We start from the raw sequence: 13100 nt of genomic DNA on the forward strand, positions 1-13100 counted from the left end.
GTCTCACAAGTCCTATTACTGCTTGTAATGTACATTAAAAATATAGATTGAAAACTGCATGATGGTTGATCGTCTCGGTTTAATATATACATATTGCAAAACATCTATGTATCATGTATTTGTGCAGCTTCTTTATTATGTTTACTATCAACAATAAAGGTCTGAACTCTGATGGTGTGATTTCGCTCATCAATTATGATTTAAGTATTCAGGTATCAGGAGAGAAAGGAGACAATTTCCCCAATTGTATCAATAGTTTATTACATACTATCTCATAAAAACATTTTCAACTGTTTTTCACATATAAACACCGCAAATTGTTACATTTACAAATCTTCAGCCGTCCAAATTCATACAAAAAGAACACTGTGATAGAGCAATACACAAGGCATTCTATTATTACAAGGACCGCCTGCACTGTATGTACGTATTTAGGCATGTATGCGTGTGAGTAAGAATCTATATGTGTTTCTAAGTCCAAATATTCAGTTCATCATAAAAGTTTTTTGCTTTATTCTAATCGAGTCTATTATGGATTAATACTAATGACATCACATTTACCAGATAAATATTTTGGATATTGATCCGTTTTAGGCACTGACTTGGTGATCATGTTTTGACAAACCTGACCAACCAATGGTAACACTGAGAAACCACAGCAATCTACCAGTGTTTGACTTTAACCTGACATTATCTACATTACTGACTGCTTTTCATACACTTTTATTACAGTTAACTTCAGATTTCACCACAGAACAATAAGTTGTACCACAAATTGCTAGGTTACCCTAAAACAGTTCATTTTTACTGTGTGAATCTTAACACCAATCACAAAGACACTCCTCTTTTTTTGCCTTTATACTATTTGAAAAGTGAATCAAAAATGCTCACCGCGCGCACACACACACATGCAAATAAATTAACATGAAAAAGTAAACAATTTCAAGAAAAAAAAGTATTTTTGGTTTCTGGGTAAGGAAATGCACAAATAAATTAGCAGCTTAAATCATGGTACATTCACACATGTTGTTTACTACTGAATTTAGTGAGATAAACAAGGCTGCACTGTAAAAACAAACAGAAAAAAACGGATGTCCCGGTCTGATCGTGCAGAGTGAAGACCGGATATCTATGTGCAATGTCAGAATTCATCATGTGGCCAAAGGTTATGAAGTAGAAAGCAACAGGAGAAACTGCGCAAACAATCAAAAGAAAAACAAAGAACATCCCGCGTCCTTTCAGTAGATTGACAGTTTACCAGCCGAACATAACTTCATCCATTCGAGAACAACAGCGTCAAACAGCGTCCTGCTTCTCTTTCATCTCTCTTTCTTTCACCTTGTGTGTGTTTCTCTTAAATCTCAGAATCCCAATACTGTTGAGTCCTACCAAAATAACACACTTACACACTTTCACACACGCTCCTCTTGCTTCTTTGGATATTTCTACTCTCCGTCTGTCTACAGCTCGGCACGCTGTTGCCTTGCGCGACACCTCAAACTGAAACAGCCGTGCCAGTTTGTCTCATTTTGGGTCGAGACCTTGCGGGGGGGTCCCGGAGTTGGCGGTCTTGGGTGAGCCCTGGTACGTCCGCAGCAGGACTTTGTGCTTGGTCGCGCTCTCTGTGCGCCGGTTCTGTTGCTCCACCAGGAACTCTTTGAGTTGGCTGGTGGTGAAGGTGAGAGTCTGCCTCCTCAGCTTCATCAGGTAGGAGTCCTGCAGCCAGGCGTGTGTGAAACAGTCCCGTGTGGTTGGACGGGCCCTGGAAATACACACGTGTTAAACAAAGTCACCTTGAAGCACAACATGGAGATCAATATGTCCTCGGCACTCACCAAGGGTAACTGCTGAGCATCTTCTTGAGGAAGGTGGAGGCACTTTGGGACACATTTGAGTACAGCTTTGTCGGGTCAAATCTCGCAATCTGGATTTTGGATTCTATCTGCAGAGGGTCTTTGTCTTCAAAAGGCAGCCTGCCACTAAGCCTGATCGCAAATAGACAGGAATTACAGGGATTAAAGGGTTAAACTGAACTCTCCTTTCAAATATTTAGGAAGATTCTAAGAAGAAGCCTGGATAGTCCACTTACATAATGTAGGTGATCACTCCAATAGCCCAAATATCTGCAGGGGGGCCCAACACGTCACCTTTCACCATCTCAGGGGCTTCAATCACAGGATTACAATTTCACACACTGTACATATACATTCATGTAGCTGAATGAGTCAAGTTTGAAGTTTTGTAATCTGGGAAGTATTAGCGTCTGTGCTCACCCATATACTCCAGTATTCCTGTTGCTGTTCCTGACTCCTGCTGTGTCAGATGAAGGGGATTGAAGCTCTGGGCGCTCCCAAAGTCCACGATTTTGATGCTGTTGAGGCTGGTCACCATGATGTTGTCCGGCTTGAGGTCCAGATGGAGGACGCGGCGGTTGTGGAGGTACTCAACTCCCTGCAGGATCTGCACCAGGTAGCCCACCACGTCATCCTCAGAGTAACGGAACCTGATGTTGGCAAAATACATTACAGTAGCCATTGAGCAAGGCACTGAACCTATAAATACTATTGCTGTGCTGTGTGCGTATGTGTGAGGTGGGGTACCTGTCTATGAGGCTGTAAAGCAGTTCTTTGCCCGTGCAGTTATCGGCCACCAGCACCAGGTAGCGCGGCGTGACGTAGGCTTCATGGAGAGCCATGACCTTCTCGTTGTGTAGGGACTTCAGGATCTCGTACTCCCTCAGTATGTTCTGCTTGTTCTCCTTGTTGTATGGAACAATCTTTGCCATGAAGATTTTGCCGGTTGCATTCTCTCGGCACTCGCGGACGACTCCAAAACGACCCCTGGAAATAAGATCGCACGACATTTTTATTCAACCAACTGAAGCAGACTGAAGCAGAATGTCTGGAGCGTCCCGGAGCTTCCTCACCTGGCTTTCTCCTCGAGGAAGGTGTAGGGTTTCTGCGGAATCCCCTGTCGTAGACCTGTGGATGGGGTGGCTCGTCCCGATGGCGTCCCTTGGGTGGGAGTGCCCGCCCCTTCCCCGATGGGGCTTAGGCCGGACGCTTGAAGGACTTGAGGTGTGAAGCAGACGGGAGAGGGAGTGACACGAGAGGCGGTGGTGGGGGGGACGTACGTAGGCAGGGCGGCAAAAGCGGGTTTGGTGGGGGTTGGCGGTGGGGTTACGAGCGAGCTAGTGGGTGATATAGGTGGGGTCTGGGTCATGGGCGACACCACGTTGACGGGGCTCTGCGGTTTTGGGAGGACGAATGGAGGGGGGGGCTTGACTGTTGTGGAAGACGGAAGACTGGGGCTTATTTTTCGGTTTGCCGCCTCCTCTTTCGAAGCCCCTGCTGATAGAGAAGGAGGGTTTGTTTCGGGGCTGGAAGGTGAGGAGGACGGAGGTGTGGGAGGGGTCACAAGTTTGGACGGCGGCGAGGCGGTTGACGCGGGCGAAAGAGCAGGGGGCGCTGTATCTCTGTGGGAGGAGGAGGAGGAGGAATTGATCTGGACAAATTTGAGTGGAGGTGCTGTGTGTGAGGGGGCGACCGTGGGTTCGGCTGGGGTAGGGACCGTCTGTACCACCACCACAGCTGGTGAGGCTCCTCCCACTGTGAACACACAAACAGAGCGATGCATGTAAACACATCCTGACGCACATTTGGGTGGAGTTGTAACCTAACCGGTGTCAGGTGTTACCTTTGGAGTGTAAGCTGGAGGGGGCGGAGCTGTTGCTATGCGGCCCCTGACCCGCCTTGTTGACGCAGGCGACACGGAACCTAAAGGTGTCGCCTAGTGGAAGATCTGTGACATTGTAGTAGCAGTCTGTCACGCCGGTAGCGACAGTCAGCCAGTTAGCTTCTCCTGCAGAACAGAGGGAAGAAATGATGACGATAGAGACGCAGTGGAAAGAAGAAGATCAGGGTTGATAAGATAAAATAAAGGGAAAAATCATGTGTTGACCGAGCAATGGGAAACGAGTTGTTCTAGCACATTCAACAGCAGATGGCAGTGTGGTCCAAGTTATATTCCTCATAAAACAGATTAGATTTGAGGCACAATATGAGACTCAGTAGTTACTGCTGAAGAATACATGAAACATCTCCTGCTGTGTCATATTTGTGAGTCGAGCTGAATTCAAATGCAAATGAGTTTGTGACGCATCATCCTGTGACCCATCAGACCCTGAATACGCTCTAATCTCACACTTTCATCCTCCGCGCTTTCATATAATCATGACTCACTGTGGACGGCGACAGAAGCTTTGGCGGCGGTTGCGTGCACTCCCCTGCTCCCTCGCCGACTGACTCACTCTCTCTCTAAGTGGCATCGGAGGATTTGGACGTTGGTTTTCGCCAAGTACAGCGTGACAAACACTGGCCAAGCTGTTTCCACACTATTACCCAGGAAGAATTCACTCCCTTTTGCATTTGATGGTCGTAGGCCTGCAGCCACAATCCACACACTGAAAATACCCAGAGTACACATCCGGGATGTATTTTTCCGATCATAAAATGCACCGGCAGCTCTCAGAGTGGAGCGGGGTGTGAAGTCTGGATGAAAAACCGTGGTATACTGTGTGATAAAACAGAGTAATGCTTCCTCACCCTCTGTCTTCCTCTCCAGGTTGTAACTGCAGGGGGCCTTGGTGTCCGCAGGCTTCCAGAGCACCAGGGCCGTGTTGTTGTAGGTCTGGGCGACCTCGGGGGTCTCGGGACGTTTGGGAACACCTGGAGCGGCGGGAGAGAGAGAGGAGGAGGGATCAAGTGGCGTCCTTACGGAGGATATCAAAGGCAAATGATGTGATGACGTGAGTTAATCTGCTGCTGAACTGCATTAATATTCATACACAATCTATTGAAATTCAAACTGTAACTCTCCCTTAAAATGGAATTATGTGAAACCCTCAATGATTCCACACCATTATGAGGATGGCCCAGTTAATGGAGGACAGCAGCAGATGGTTCCTCCGGTGGGAGAACTCACACACACACACACACACACACACACACACACACACACACACACACACACACACACACACATATCCACAAGCGACTTACACGCTATGGAGATTGTACAGGAGGTGGTGATGGTTGCGATGGGGTTGGCGGCCACACACTCGTACACTCCAGCGTCCCTCCGGCTGGTCCTCATCATCCGGAGCAGCTGCCTGCCATCTGGGTGGGAGATCAGGTTCACTCTGTCCTCCACCACCACCAGCGGTTTACGATCTGGAACACACAAAGTATGAAAGCGTGAGGACGACGATAAGGAAGAGGAGCGAGGAGGAGGAGGAGGAGGAGGAGGAGGAGGAAGATCTGATCTGAGACAGGAGACGTTTCTGATACCTTTCATCCATGCGATTTCCGGATGCGGGCTGCCGGCTGGAAGGCAGCTGAGAGTGACGGGTTCTCCTTCCAGTAAAACCTGGTCTCTCAGCTTGATGTGAAACACGGGGGCGAAATCCGAGGCGGAGCGGATGAAGTGCTGGCTGTGGGACGAAGCGTCTTCTGCGTCTGTGGAGCCGGGTGGAGCCAGGTCAGGCTGGGAGTCCTTCTTGTCCTTCCTGCTCCTGGTCAAACCCCACCTGTCCCATCGCGACCGCCGGTCGCTCTCAGAGGCTTTTTCCGACTGGACGCTCGCTGTGGATTCGATCGACTCCTTGGACGCGCCGCCGCCCGTCTGCTTTGCCAGCTGGTTCTCCGGGATGCCCATGCCTTTGAGGCCACGACCTTCAGATTGGGAATGACGATGTCTGGAAAACAGGGGAGTTCTCTTCCCCTCCGACTCTCCCATTCGCTCTTCAGACTGACTTCGGCTCTTGGTCGACGCCGCTGCCACTTTGTCCTCAAACCTTTGCTTCATGGCCAGCACCGGGGAGTCGCTGACCGTTTTTAAATCCTTCGCCGCTAAATCTTTCTGACCCCCCTCAGCTTGCGTCTTCCCATCTTTCCCTTTCCTCTCCTCTGACTGGGTCCTTATCTTGCCAGCGATTCCTGCCACTTTGGACTCAAACCTGCGCCTCATGGAGGAAACCGTTGACTCCTCTGTTTTCCTCTGTTCCCTCTCATCTAATTGCCTCTCGGCTGCTGCACTGTTCAGCACTGTTGTATCCAGGGACTTACTGCGACCAATGGCCCAGGAAACCCGTTTGCTGGCAGAGGTTTCCTGCGCCCCCTGCGGCTTTTCCTCTTTCGCTCTCTCTCCTTTTGACTTCTCAGCCTTTTTATCGGCGGATGGTGATCTCTTGCCTCGCAGAGATAACCTCCCCAATAAGCTCAGGCCCACCTCCTTATCCACCTCTCTCAAATCTTGAACAGACTTCGATTTCTCCTGCAATCCTACGGGAGCCATCTGGAGAGGCCCTCCCGTCTGCCCCGGCCGGTAAACGTCTTCGCCGCCCCCTGACGCTCTCCGGCTCATCACAGGCGATTTCTCCTCCTCTGATTTGTTCCTGGTCAGTCTTTTGAGGCCCCGGGTTAGAGACGACTCCCTCTTCTTAAACCTGGCTTCAAACACCTCCTGCGAGTCGATGTCTTTGATGTCTGTCCTCAGCACGGGCCGGCGAGGGGTGGTCGGACAATCGGGGACAATGGAATTGACAGATTGGTCAGCACTCGCCACTTTGGCAAACACGGCTGGATGTTCAGGTAATGTGCTGGTGTCTGTGGACTTTGTGTCATCAGTGGTGGTCACGGATTGGGAGTCGTCCTCTTCTTCCAGGTTTGATTCATGGTTTGATTTCCTCTCTTCTTCGCTGTCTTCAATGACGATGGCTGGAGGCAGAACGGAGGGCGATTCTAAGTGGGCGTTGGTCCATTTCTCTGTCATCCCGTTTATTTTGGTATTCCTCACATTCATGCGTTGCATGTCTTGGAGTTCTTTCCTGGGTTGGTCCGCTCTGTCCGGGCTGGGCAGTATGAAGGAGGAGTTGTGTGTTGGTGAGGAAGACGTGGGCTCCTGCATCGTCTCTTCCGTCAGCGCGGACATGGATGTCGCCTCCTGGAGCTTCTTCCCTTCTATGCTGCTGTTGCTTGCAGACGGGATTTCTAAGGGGGCTCCAAACCTCCGGTGCAGGGGCATGGGCTCGGAATCCCCCTGAGTGAAGGAGGAGCTTTTCCTGAAAACTCGGGTCTTGGGATGATCCTCCATGGGATTTTCAGACGACGCGGCCCTGGCGAGTGTCGGCGCTGGCGCTCTGGAACTCCTCAAATTCCGATCCAAAGACCCTGTTCGCCTCTCGTCGTCCATGCCCAGCGTCTCGAACAAGGGTCCCCGCAGGCCGCTCATCTTCTTCTCCATGTTTCCTCCCCTGAGCAGCCGCTGCCTCATCAGTTCCAGTTTTAAGGCGTAGTCCTCCTGGCTCAGATTGGCGGCCCCGGGGCTCGGGCTGCGGTCGGGCAGCTCCATGGACACGGCCTTCTTCAGACTCTTCTGACATGCTTCTGCGTTTTCATTGGCCGCGCCCTCGTCCGCATCGATGTGGAGCAGCAGTGCCGAGTCAGCAGAACTGCCCCTCCTCATCGTCGCCCGTCTGGCCTTCGTCTGGGATTCCTCCGACTCCACACTGGAGCCTTTCTTCAGGGGAGCTCGTTTTGTCTTCACCGTTTTCTCCTCATCAGGATTCCCCTCTTCATCTCTCATCCCCTCGTCAGCAGCTCCTCTTTCCCCCTCGACCTCCCTGTCCTCCTTCACACCTGCAGCACCACTGGGCCATGCGGCGACATCCTCATCCCCTGGGATCTCATTAAGGGACACCCTGGACCCAGAGAAGGCCATGGACAGCGGCATGGGAATGAAGGGAAGCTCGTCCACGTCTGCATCTGAATCTGAGGAAGAGGAGGGCGGCGGCGAGCCTTCTTTCAGGTGCCGAGCCACAGCTATGGACACGTGGCTAGACGAGTCGTCCAGGAGCTCTGGGATGGTTCGCATCACCATCTTGGATTTATAGTTGATCAGGGAACGCTGGTGAAAACAAAGAAAAGGCAGCAACATTATGAGAAATCCAGCGCAGATCCACCTTCACACTGCGTCTCTGTTACTGAGCTCAGAGCGTCTCTACCTGCCATCGCCTCCTCGCCAACACCTGCTTCAACATCGCTGTGCTGATGCTTTTGTTTGTTGTGGCCTGGAAGACAAAACACATCGTTAAGATCGCGTCGGTATAAATAGCAAACACGCAATTCTTTGAAGGAGCTGGATGGATAACAGATACGGCACCTTAAACCAGGAGTGACGAAGGCAGTCCATGGCACTGGGTCTCCTAGAGCAGAGAGAGCAGACGATGTTAGATGCTGATGTCAGAGAGCTAAAGGGGATCATTGTCTGTCATCGAGGCGCTCACAGTCTGTCCACCACCAGGAGCTTGATGACAAATCCCTTGGCTTCTTTGCCAAAGTCGGAGAACATGCTCTCCTCGAACGCCACGTTGTAGTTGCGAATGTTTAAGGCGGTGGCTCTGTCGTTCTCGCCGGCAAAAGGGGAAACGCCAGTGAGGCTGAAATGAAAACAAAAACACACACCGGGGGTCGAGGCCTTGTATGTGCAAACACAAACACATCCATGGTCAGTGTGTTAGATGGCAGAATGCTCAGCGCCGTACCAGAGATATGTGATGACACCGACGGGCCTGAGGAGGAGGAGGAGCACAGGAGGAAGATGTTAGGGAACATTAGGGAACGACAGCTCAGAAAGTCAACGCTTTGTGTTTGGACTTGTTGCAGGAAACAGCGAGACGTCTGCAGCCTGCAGCTGACAGGTGGCTTACCATATGTCTGTTGCCATGGAGACGGGAGTTTGGTTAACAATCTCTGGTGCGACATATTCCGGCGTGCCGTATTTGCAGTAGCGCTCCTCCGACGCCTCCAGCTTCAAGGCGTTCCCGAAGTCACATATGCGGATCTGATCGCTGCTGGGACTCGACATCAAGACGTTCTCTGGCTGTGTGGGTGTGTGTAAATGTGTGTGTGGGAGGGGGGGTATAGACAGGGACAACACTATTAGGCTACTTCAACAAATAAAGTGGTCAAGTGAATACTGGTGACCTTTGGAGGAGCTCTACCTTTATGTCCAGGTGGGCGATGTTTCGTCCGTGCAGGTAGCGCAGACCTTCCACAACCTGCTTCACGCCAGAGCGGATCTACAAAGGAGAGAAGGAAACAAAGGAAGTAAAGGAACAAGTTGCATTGCGTGAAAGTGAATGGAGAAGTGCAGGAAACGGCGTCCGATGCAAACCTCCGATTCCAAAACCGTCGTTTTCTTCGCGATCCTCCCCAGGAATTCCTCGTGACATCTTTGCATGCCGGGTTGAGGAAAAGCACGTCGAACCAGGAGCACGAAGACGTTTGAAAAGCAAAGACAAGCTGCTGCACTGGACCTTTAAGGATACAACTCTGTGATGAGCACCAGGACGTTCTTCTTCTCGAAAGCGTCGTGGAAGTAGAGGATCCTCTGGTGGTCCAGGTCGGACAGCAGCTCCATCTCGTGGAGGGCTGCCGCCTTCCTCTTCCCCCGCGCCGAGGTAAACTTGGCGGCAAACTCGGCCTTGCCCTTCTTCTGCGTGGCCCTCTTCACGTAGGAGAAAGCCCCCCTGGGTGGGTGAGGACATTAACAGGTTCAGTCGGTCACGCATTGGCCTTTCCTTGCTTTGCTTTTGTGTCGCCGGAATCGAGAAAAGACACCAAAAGAATATCGGGAGGATTATCACACTAATACCATGGCAACGGATCAACAGTTAAGTACTGTTTCTTAGCTTTGTTGTGATTTACTACTACAATCCTTCAAATGGAGAATCTGTCCTGGCATCTTTCATCAACCGTCGGTGCCAACATCAACCAAGTAACTGTAGTCTGGTGACAACACTCCACGCCTTCCAGCGACGGGAACAATTTACAGCCAGGCCGCTACATTACAGCCTCTCCTCGCCTCGCTCCACCACTGACGCCGATTAAATCATGTTTCGCCACAACCTAATGCATTTCTTCTTCCCCCGCTGACCTTTCTGTAGCCTCGCCGCTGCTCTTCTGTGGAGTGTAAATGTCTGTGTAAGTGTCTCTGCTCCGTCCTGCTCGCTGACTCATCGCCGCTCTCTGTCTGGTCGTTTCAGAGAGTGTGTATATTGGGTTATGTCAGCCTGTAACGCTCCATAATTCCACCTTAAATATATCTTAATCTTATATCAATTTGCTCTTTTTTTTAGAGGGGTAATCACTTGGGCTGCCCCCCCGGCCCCCCGCTCGGAGGCACTACTGTCCGTCTCACTCACCTCCCTATCTCTTTGTGGATGTCATAGTAATCAGTCAGACGCCTCATCTTCCTCAGAATGGTTCCCTCGTCTTCCATGGGCTCCACCGCTTGTTTTCGCTCTGCGCACAGAAACAACAGCCATTTTCATTTGTGTGAGTGTGTGTGTGGGTGTGTGTGTGTGTGTGTGTGCACGTGTGTGTGTCAGTATAGTGACAGATGGTTTCATGTGGCACCTCGTGGTCTCGCCCATATGCTGCAGATTTAGAGGTTCGATTTTCAACGACATGCTTAAACTGGTATTCATGCGGAAGCAAATTTTGTAATAACCTGAATGAAACACTGAAACACTTTGGCGTTGTCGGCGTCCCAAGAACTCACCTGTGTGGACTGTGACCTCGGCCTTGCAGGAGTTGGACCCGGCCAGGTTCTTGGCGGTGGAGGTGTACACACCGGAGTGTTCCGGTTGAGCATTCAGGACCACCAGGGAGTATTCTGGATCATCATACACAAAGGTGAAGTGGCTGCTTTCAGAGAGAAGCTCATCATCCTGCAAATCAATAAAGAAATCTATACATTATTCAATTTATTCACTCTTTGTCCCAAGCGTGTTGCTGGTTGGATATAAATTCAAATGTGCTTGCGATGGCGGTTCTTCTGGTCTCAGTCGTACCTTGTACCACAGGATATCAGGCTCTGGTTTCCCCTCCACCACCACAGCCAAGCGGGACGTCTCGCCCACATCCACGTCCAAATCCTCCATGATGGTCTCAAACTTGGGCGGCTCTACGAAAAGGATGAAAGCAGAAGGAATGGACAAAACTGTTTTATAGTTAATTATGTATAATTATGCTAATTCATGAAATGTATGAAAGCTGCACTGTAAAAATCATCAACTGACATTTTAGCTCATGAGAATCCTGAGTTTTTTGAATTGCTGCAAAATTCTTGATAATTATAGAAATAAACAATTAAAAATGCAAAAACAAAATTAATATTGTGCTAATTTTTTTGGGAAAAATTCCTAAAAAAAAAGCGAAAAAAATCCATAAAAAAAAGAAGAGAAAATCCTAAAAAAAAAGAGAAACATTCCTATGAAAAGAGAAAAGTTCCTTAAAAAAAGAGAAACATTTTAAATAAAATAAATATCATGATGATGATGAATTAATGAATAAACATTATTGGCACAAATGTCTGTGTGTGTCAGCTTCAGTTAAATACACAGAGCAGCTCGTGGTAACAGAGCGTTTACGATGCCTGGCTCTCTCTGGCGCTGACCTGCGGCGGCCAGCTGCAGCGTGCACAGGTCGCTGCCAAACTGGTTGCTGGCCATCACCACCAACTGGCCCACGTCGGTGCTCCTGACACGCTGGAGCTTCAGGCAGTGCTGGTCATCATCTGGCATGCTCATCTCACACACGCCCGGCCGGCTCGCCAGCACCACGCCCCTCCTGGAGGACAACACAGCACAAGGCAGCAGGCAGGTCACTAAGGCAACCAACAAAGCGATAGTTTCAACTTCATATTTGTGTCATTTGTTTTGGGGAAGGTTGTTGCAAGTCTTTTTGATGATTGTAAATGTGTGACTCCAGTCCAAGTGGAGTCTATTTCCTGTCACTGCAGTCTAAATACTCTAAACCAACATGTAAACAACATAATATAATGTTAAGACAACAACAGATACAAACAGCATCATTACTTTAACTTGCAGCAAAGTGCAGGTCCATTCTGTGACAAGAACGTCTTGAGTCCTAATGGAGTTTGAGTCTAAATAAGAGGAAAACAGGAAACAGCTCCATCTGTAACTCTGCACTAAATCCGTACAAATCAGTGGTTGAGGACAGAACCAACAACTTTTCTCTTCCTCCCCCGTCTTTTAGTTTTGCAGCAGCAGCAGCAGCGTAGAATCTAAATGAAACAGCTCCAGTTCTCACAGTGAGCTCCACAGGCCTGCAGCTGTAATCTCAGGCTGGCTCCTGCTTTGCTCTCCACACCCGAGCTGTGCGTCCAACCAACATGTTCAACCAAGGGAAACCAGCTGAAAACAAGCTGCTGGCCGTCTGAGAACTACTGCGGAAGAGTTGACGCCGGATTTCAAACAGCTCGGGGCAGAAAGGTCCCCTATCAGGTCCTCATCAGGAGCCCCCTCAGCATACCAACCAGGAGTCCAAACACGTGGATTCAGTGATGTGGGATCGTGTTTCCTGCCTTGTATTGCGTCCGTATACGCATCACTCACCTTTTCCAGGTGACGGCGGCGTGCACGTGGTTCAGCGTGATGGTGATGCTCGCCGGCTGGTTCTCAACCACAAACACCACCTCGGGTTTGTCTGCAATGATCGGCGCTTTCCTCAAATACGGACCTGAAAATGTAAAAAGCGGATCCTACGTTAGTGGTGAAAGGTAAACAGGGCCGTTCCTGATGATCTGTGCGGTTCTGTACCTTTGTCCAGGAGCTGGACCAGGTCAGAGGACGGGGACGGCTTGCTGAGCGTCTTGCCAGTGGACGTGACGACTCTGAAGGCGTAGCGGACTCCTTTGGGCAGAGACGTGACGGTGTAGCCGGTCTCTCTCAGGTTGGACGCGACCACAGACCACTGGATGGAGCCCAGGGGCTGCTGCTGGAGTGTGTAGAGCAGCGAGCTCACATCTGCACACACACACACACACACGTGGGGCGGCTCAGTCATCCACTTTAACACACTTAAACAACGCAATCAACAGTGGCTCTTCTTCTCTTACCTAACGAAGGGTCCAGCCTCTTTGGCCTCTTCCAGCTGAGGCTGATGGTTTTCCCTGTGATGGCCTCGATCACCGGAGCGCCGTCAGGAGGATCAGGAATGATGTCTGAGCAGGAA

At 50.1% G+C, this 13100-nt stretch overlaps 1 protein-coding gene across 1 annotated transcript in view; it reads right to left on the reverse strand.

The window, feature by feature from the left end:
* Positions 1-316: 316 nt before the first annotated feature.
* LOC143004392 (striated muscle preferentially expressed protein kinase-like) overlaps positions 317-13100 on the reverse strand; it is a 34331-nt gene continuing 21547 nt past the window's right edge. The window contains exons 17-41 of the mRNA XM_076155234.1: positions 12985-13089; positions 12686-12892; positions 12482-12605; positions 11521-11693; positions 10916-11028; positions 10624-10792; positions 10265-10364; positions 9389-9589; positions 9235-9292; positions 9062-9139; positions 8768-8940; positions 8603-8629; positions 8345-8497; positions 8221-8263; positions 8063-8128; positions 5349-7965; positions 5061-5231; positions 4605-4727; positions 3697-3861; positions 2927-3608; positions 2601-2840; positions 2274-2503; positions 2090-2165; positions 1836-1985; positions 317-1762 (exon numbers count right to left, since the gene is read on the reverse strand). Coding sequence (XP_076011349.1) covers positions 1525-1762; positions 1836-1985; positions 2090-2165; positions 2274-2503; positions 2601-2840; positions 2927-3608; positions 3697-3861; positions 4605-4727; positions 5061-5231; positions 5349-7965; positions 8063-8128; positions 8221-8263; positions 8345-8497; positions 8603-8629; positions 8768-8940; positions 9062-9139; positions 9235-9292; positions 9389-9589; positions 10265-10364; positions 10624-10792; positions 10916-11028; positions 11521-11693; positions 12482-12605; positions 12686-12892; positions 12985-13089 — 6482 coding nt within the window. The 3' untranslated portion in view covers positions 317-1524. The remainder of the gene's footprint in view (positions 1763-1835; positions 1986-2089; positions 2166-2273; positions 2504-2600; positions 2841-2926; positions 3609-3696; positions 3862-4604; positions 4728-5060; positions 5232-5348; positions 7966-8062; positions 8129-8220; positions 8264-8344; positions 8498-8602; positions 8630-8767; positions 8941-9061; positions 9140-9234; positions 9293-9388; positions 9590-10264; positions 10365-10623; positions 10793-10915; positions 11029-11520; positions 11694-12481; positions 12606-12685; positions 12893-12984; positions 13090-13100) is intronic.

The sequence above is a fragment of the Genypterus blacodes genome, unplaced genomic scaffold, assembly GCF_046128005.1.
Source record: "Genypterus blacodes isolate CSIRO-AG114 ecotype Tasmania unplaced genomic scaffold, CSIRO-AGI_Gbla_v1 ptg000066l_1, whole genome shotgun sequence".
In the NCBI taxonomy this organism is placed as follows: domain Eukaryota; kingdom Metazoa; phylum Chordata; class Actinopteri; order Ophidiiformes; family Ophidiidae; genus Genypterus; species Genypterus blacodes.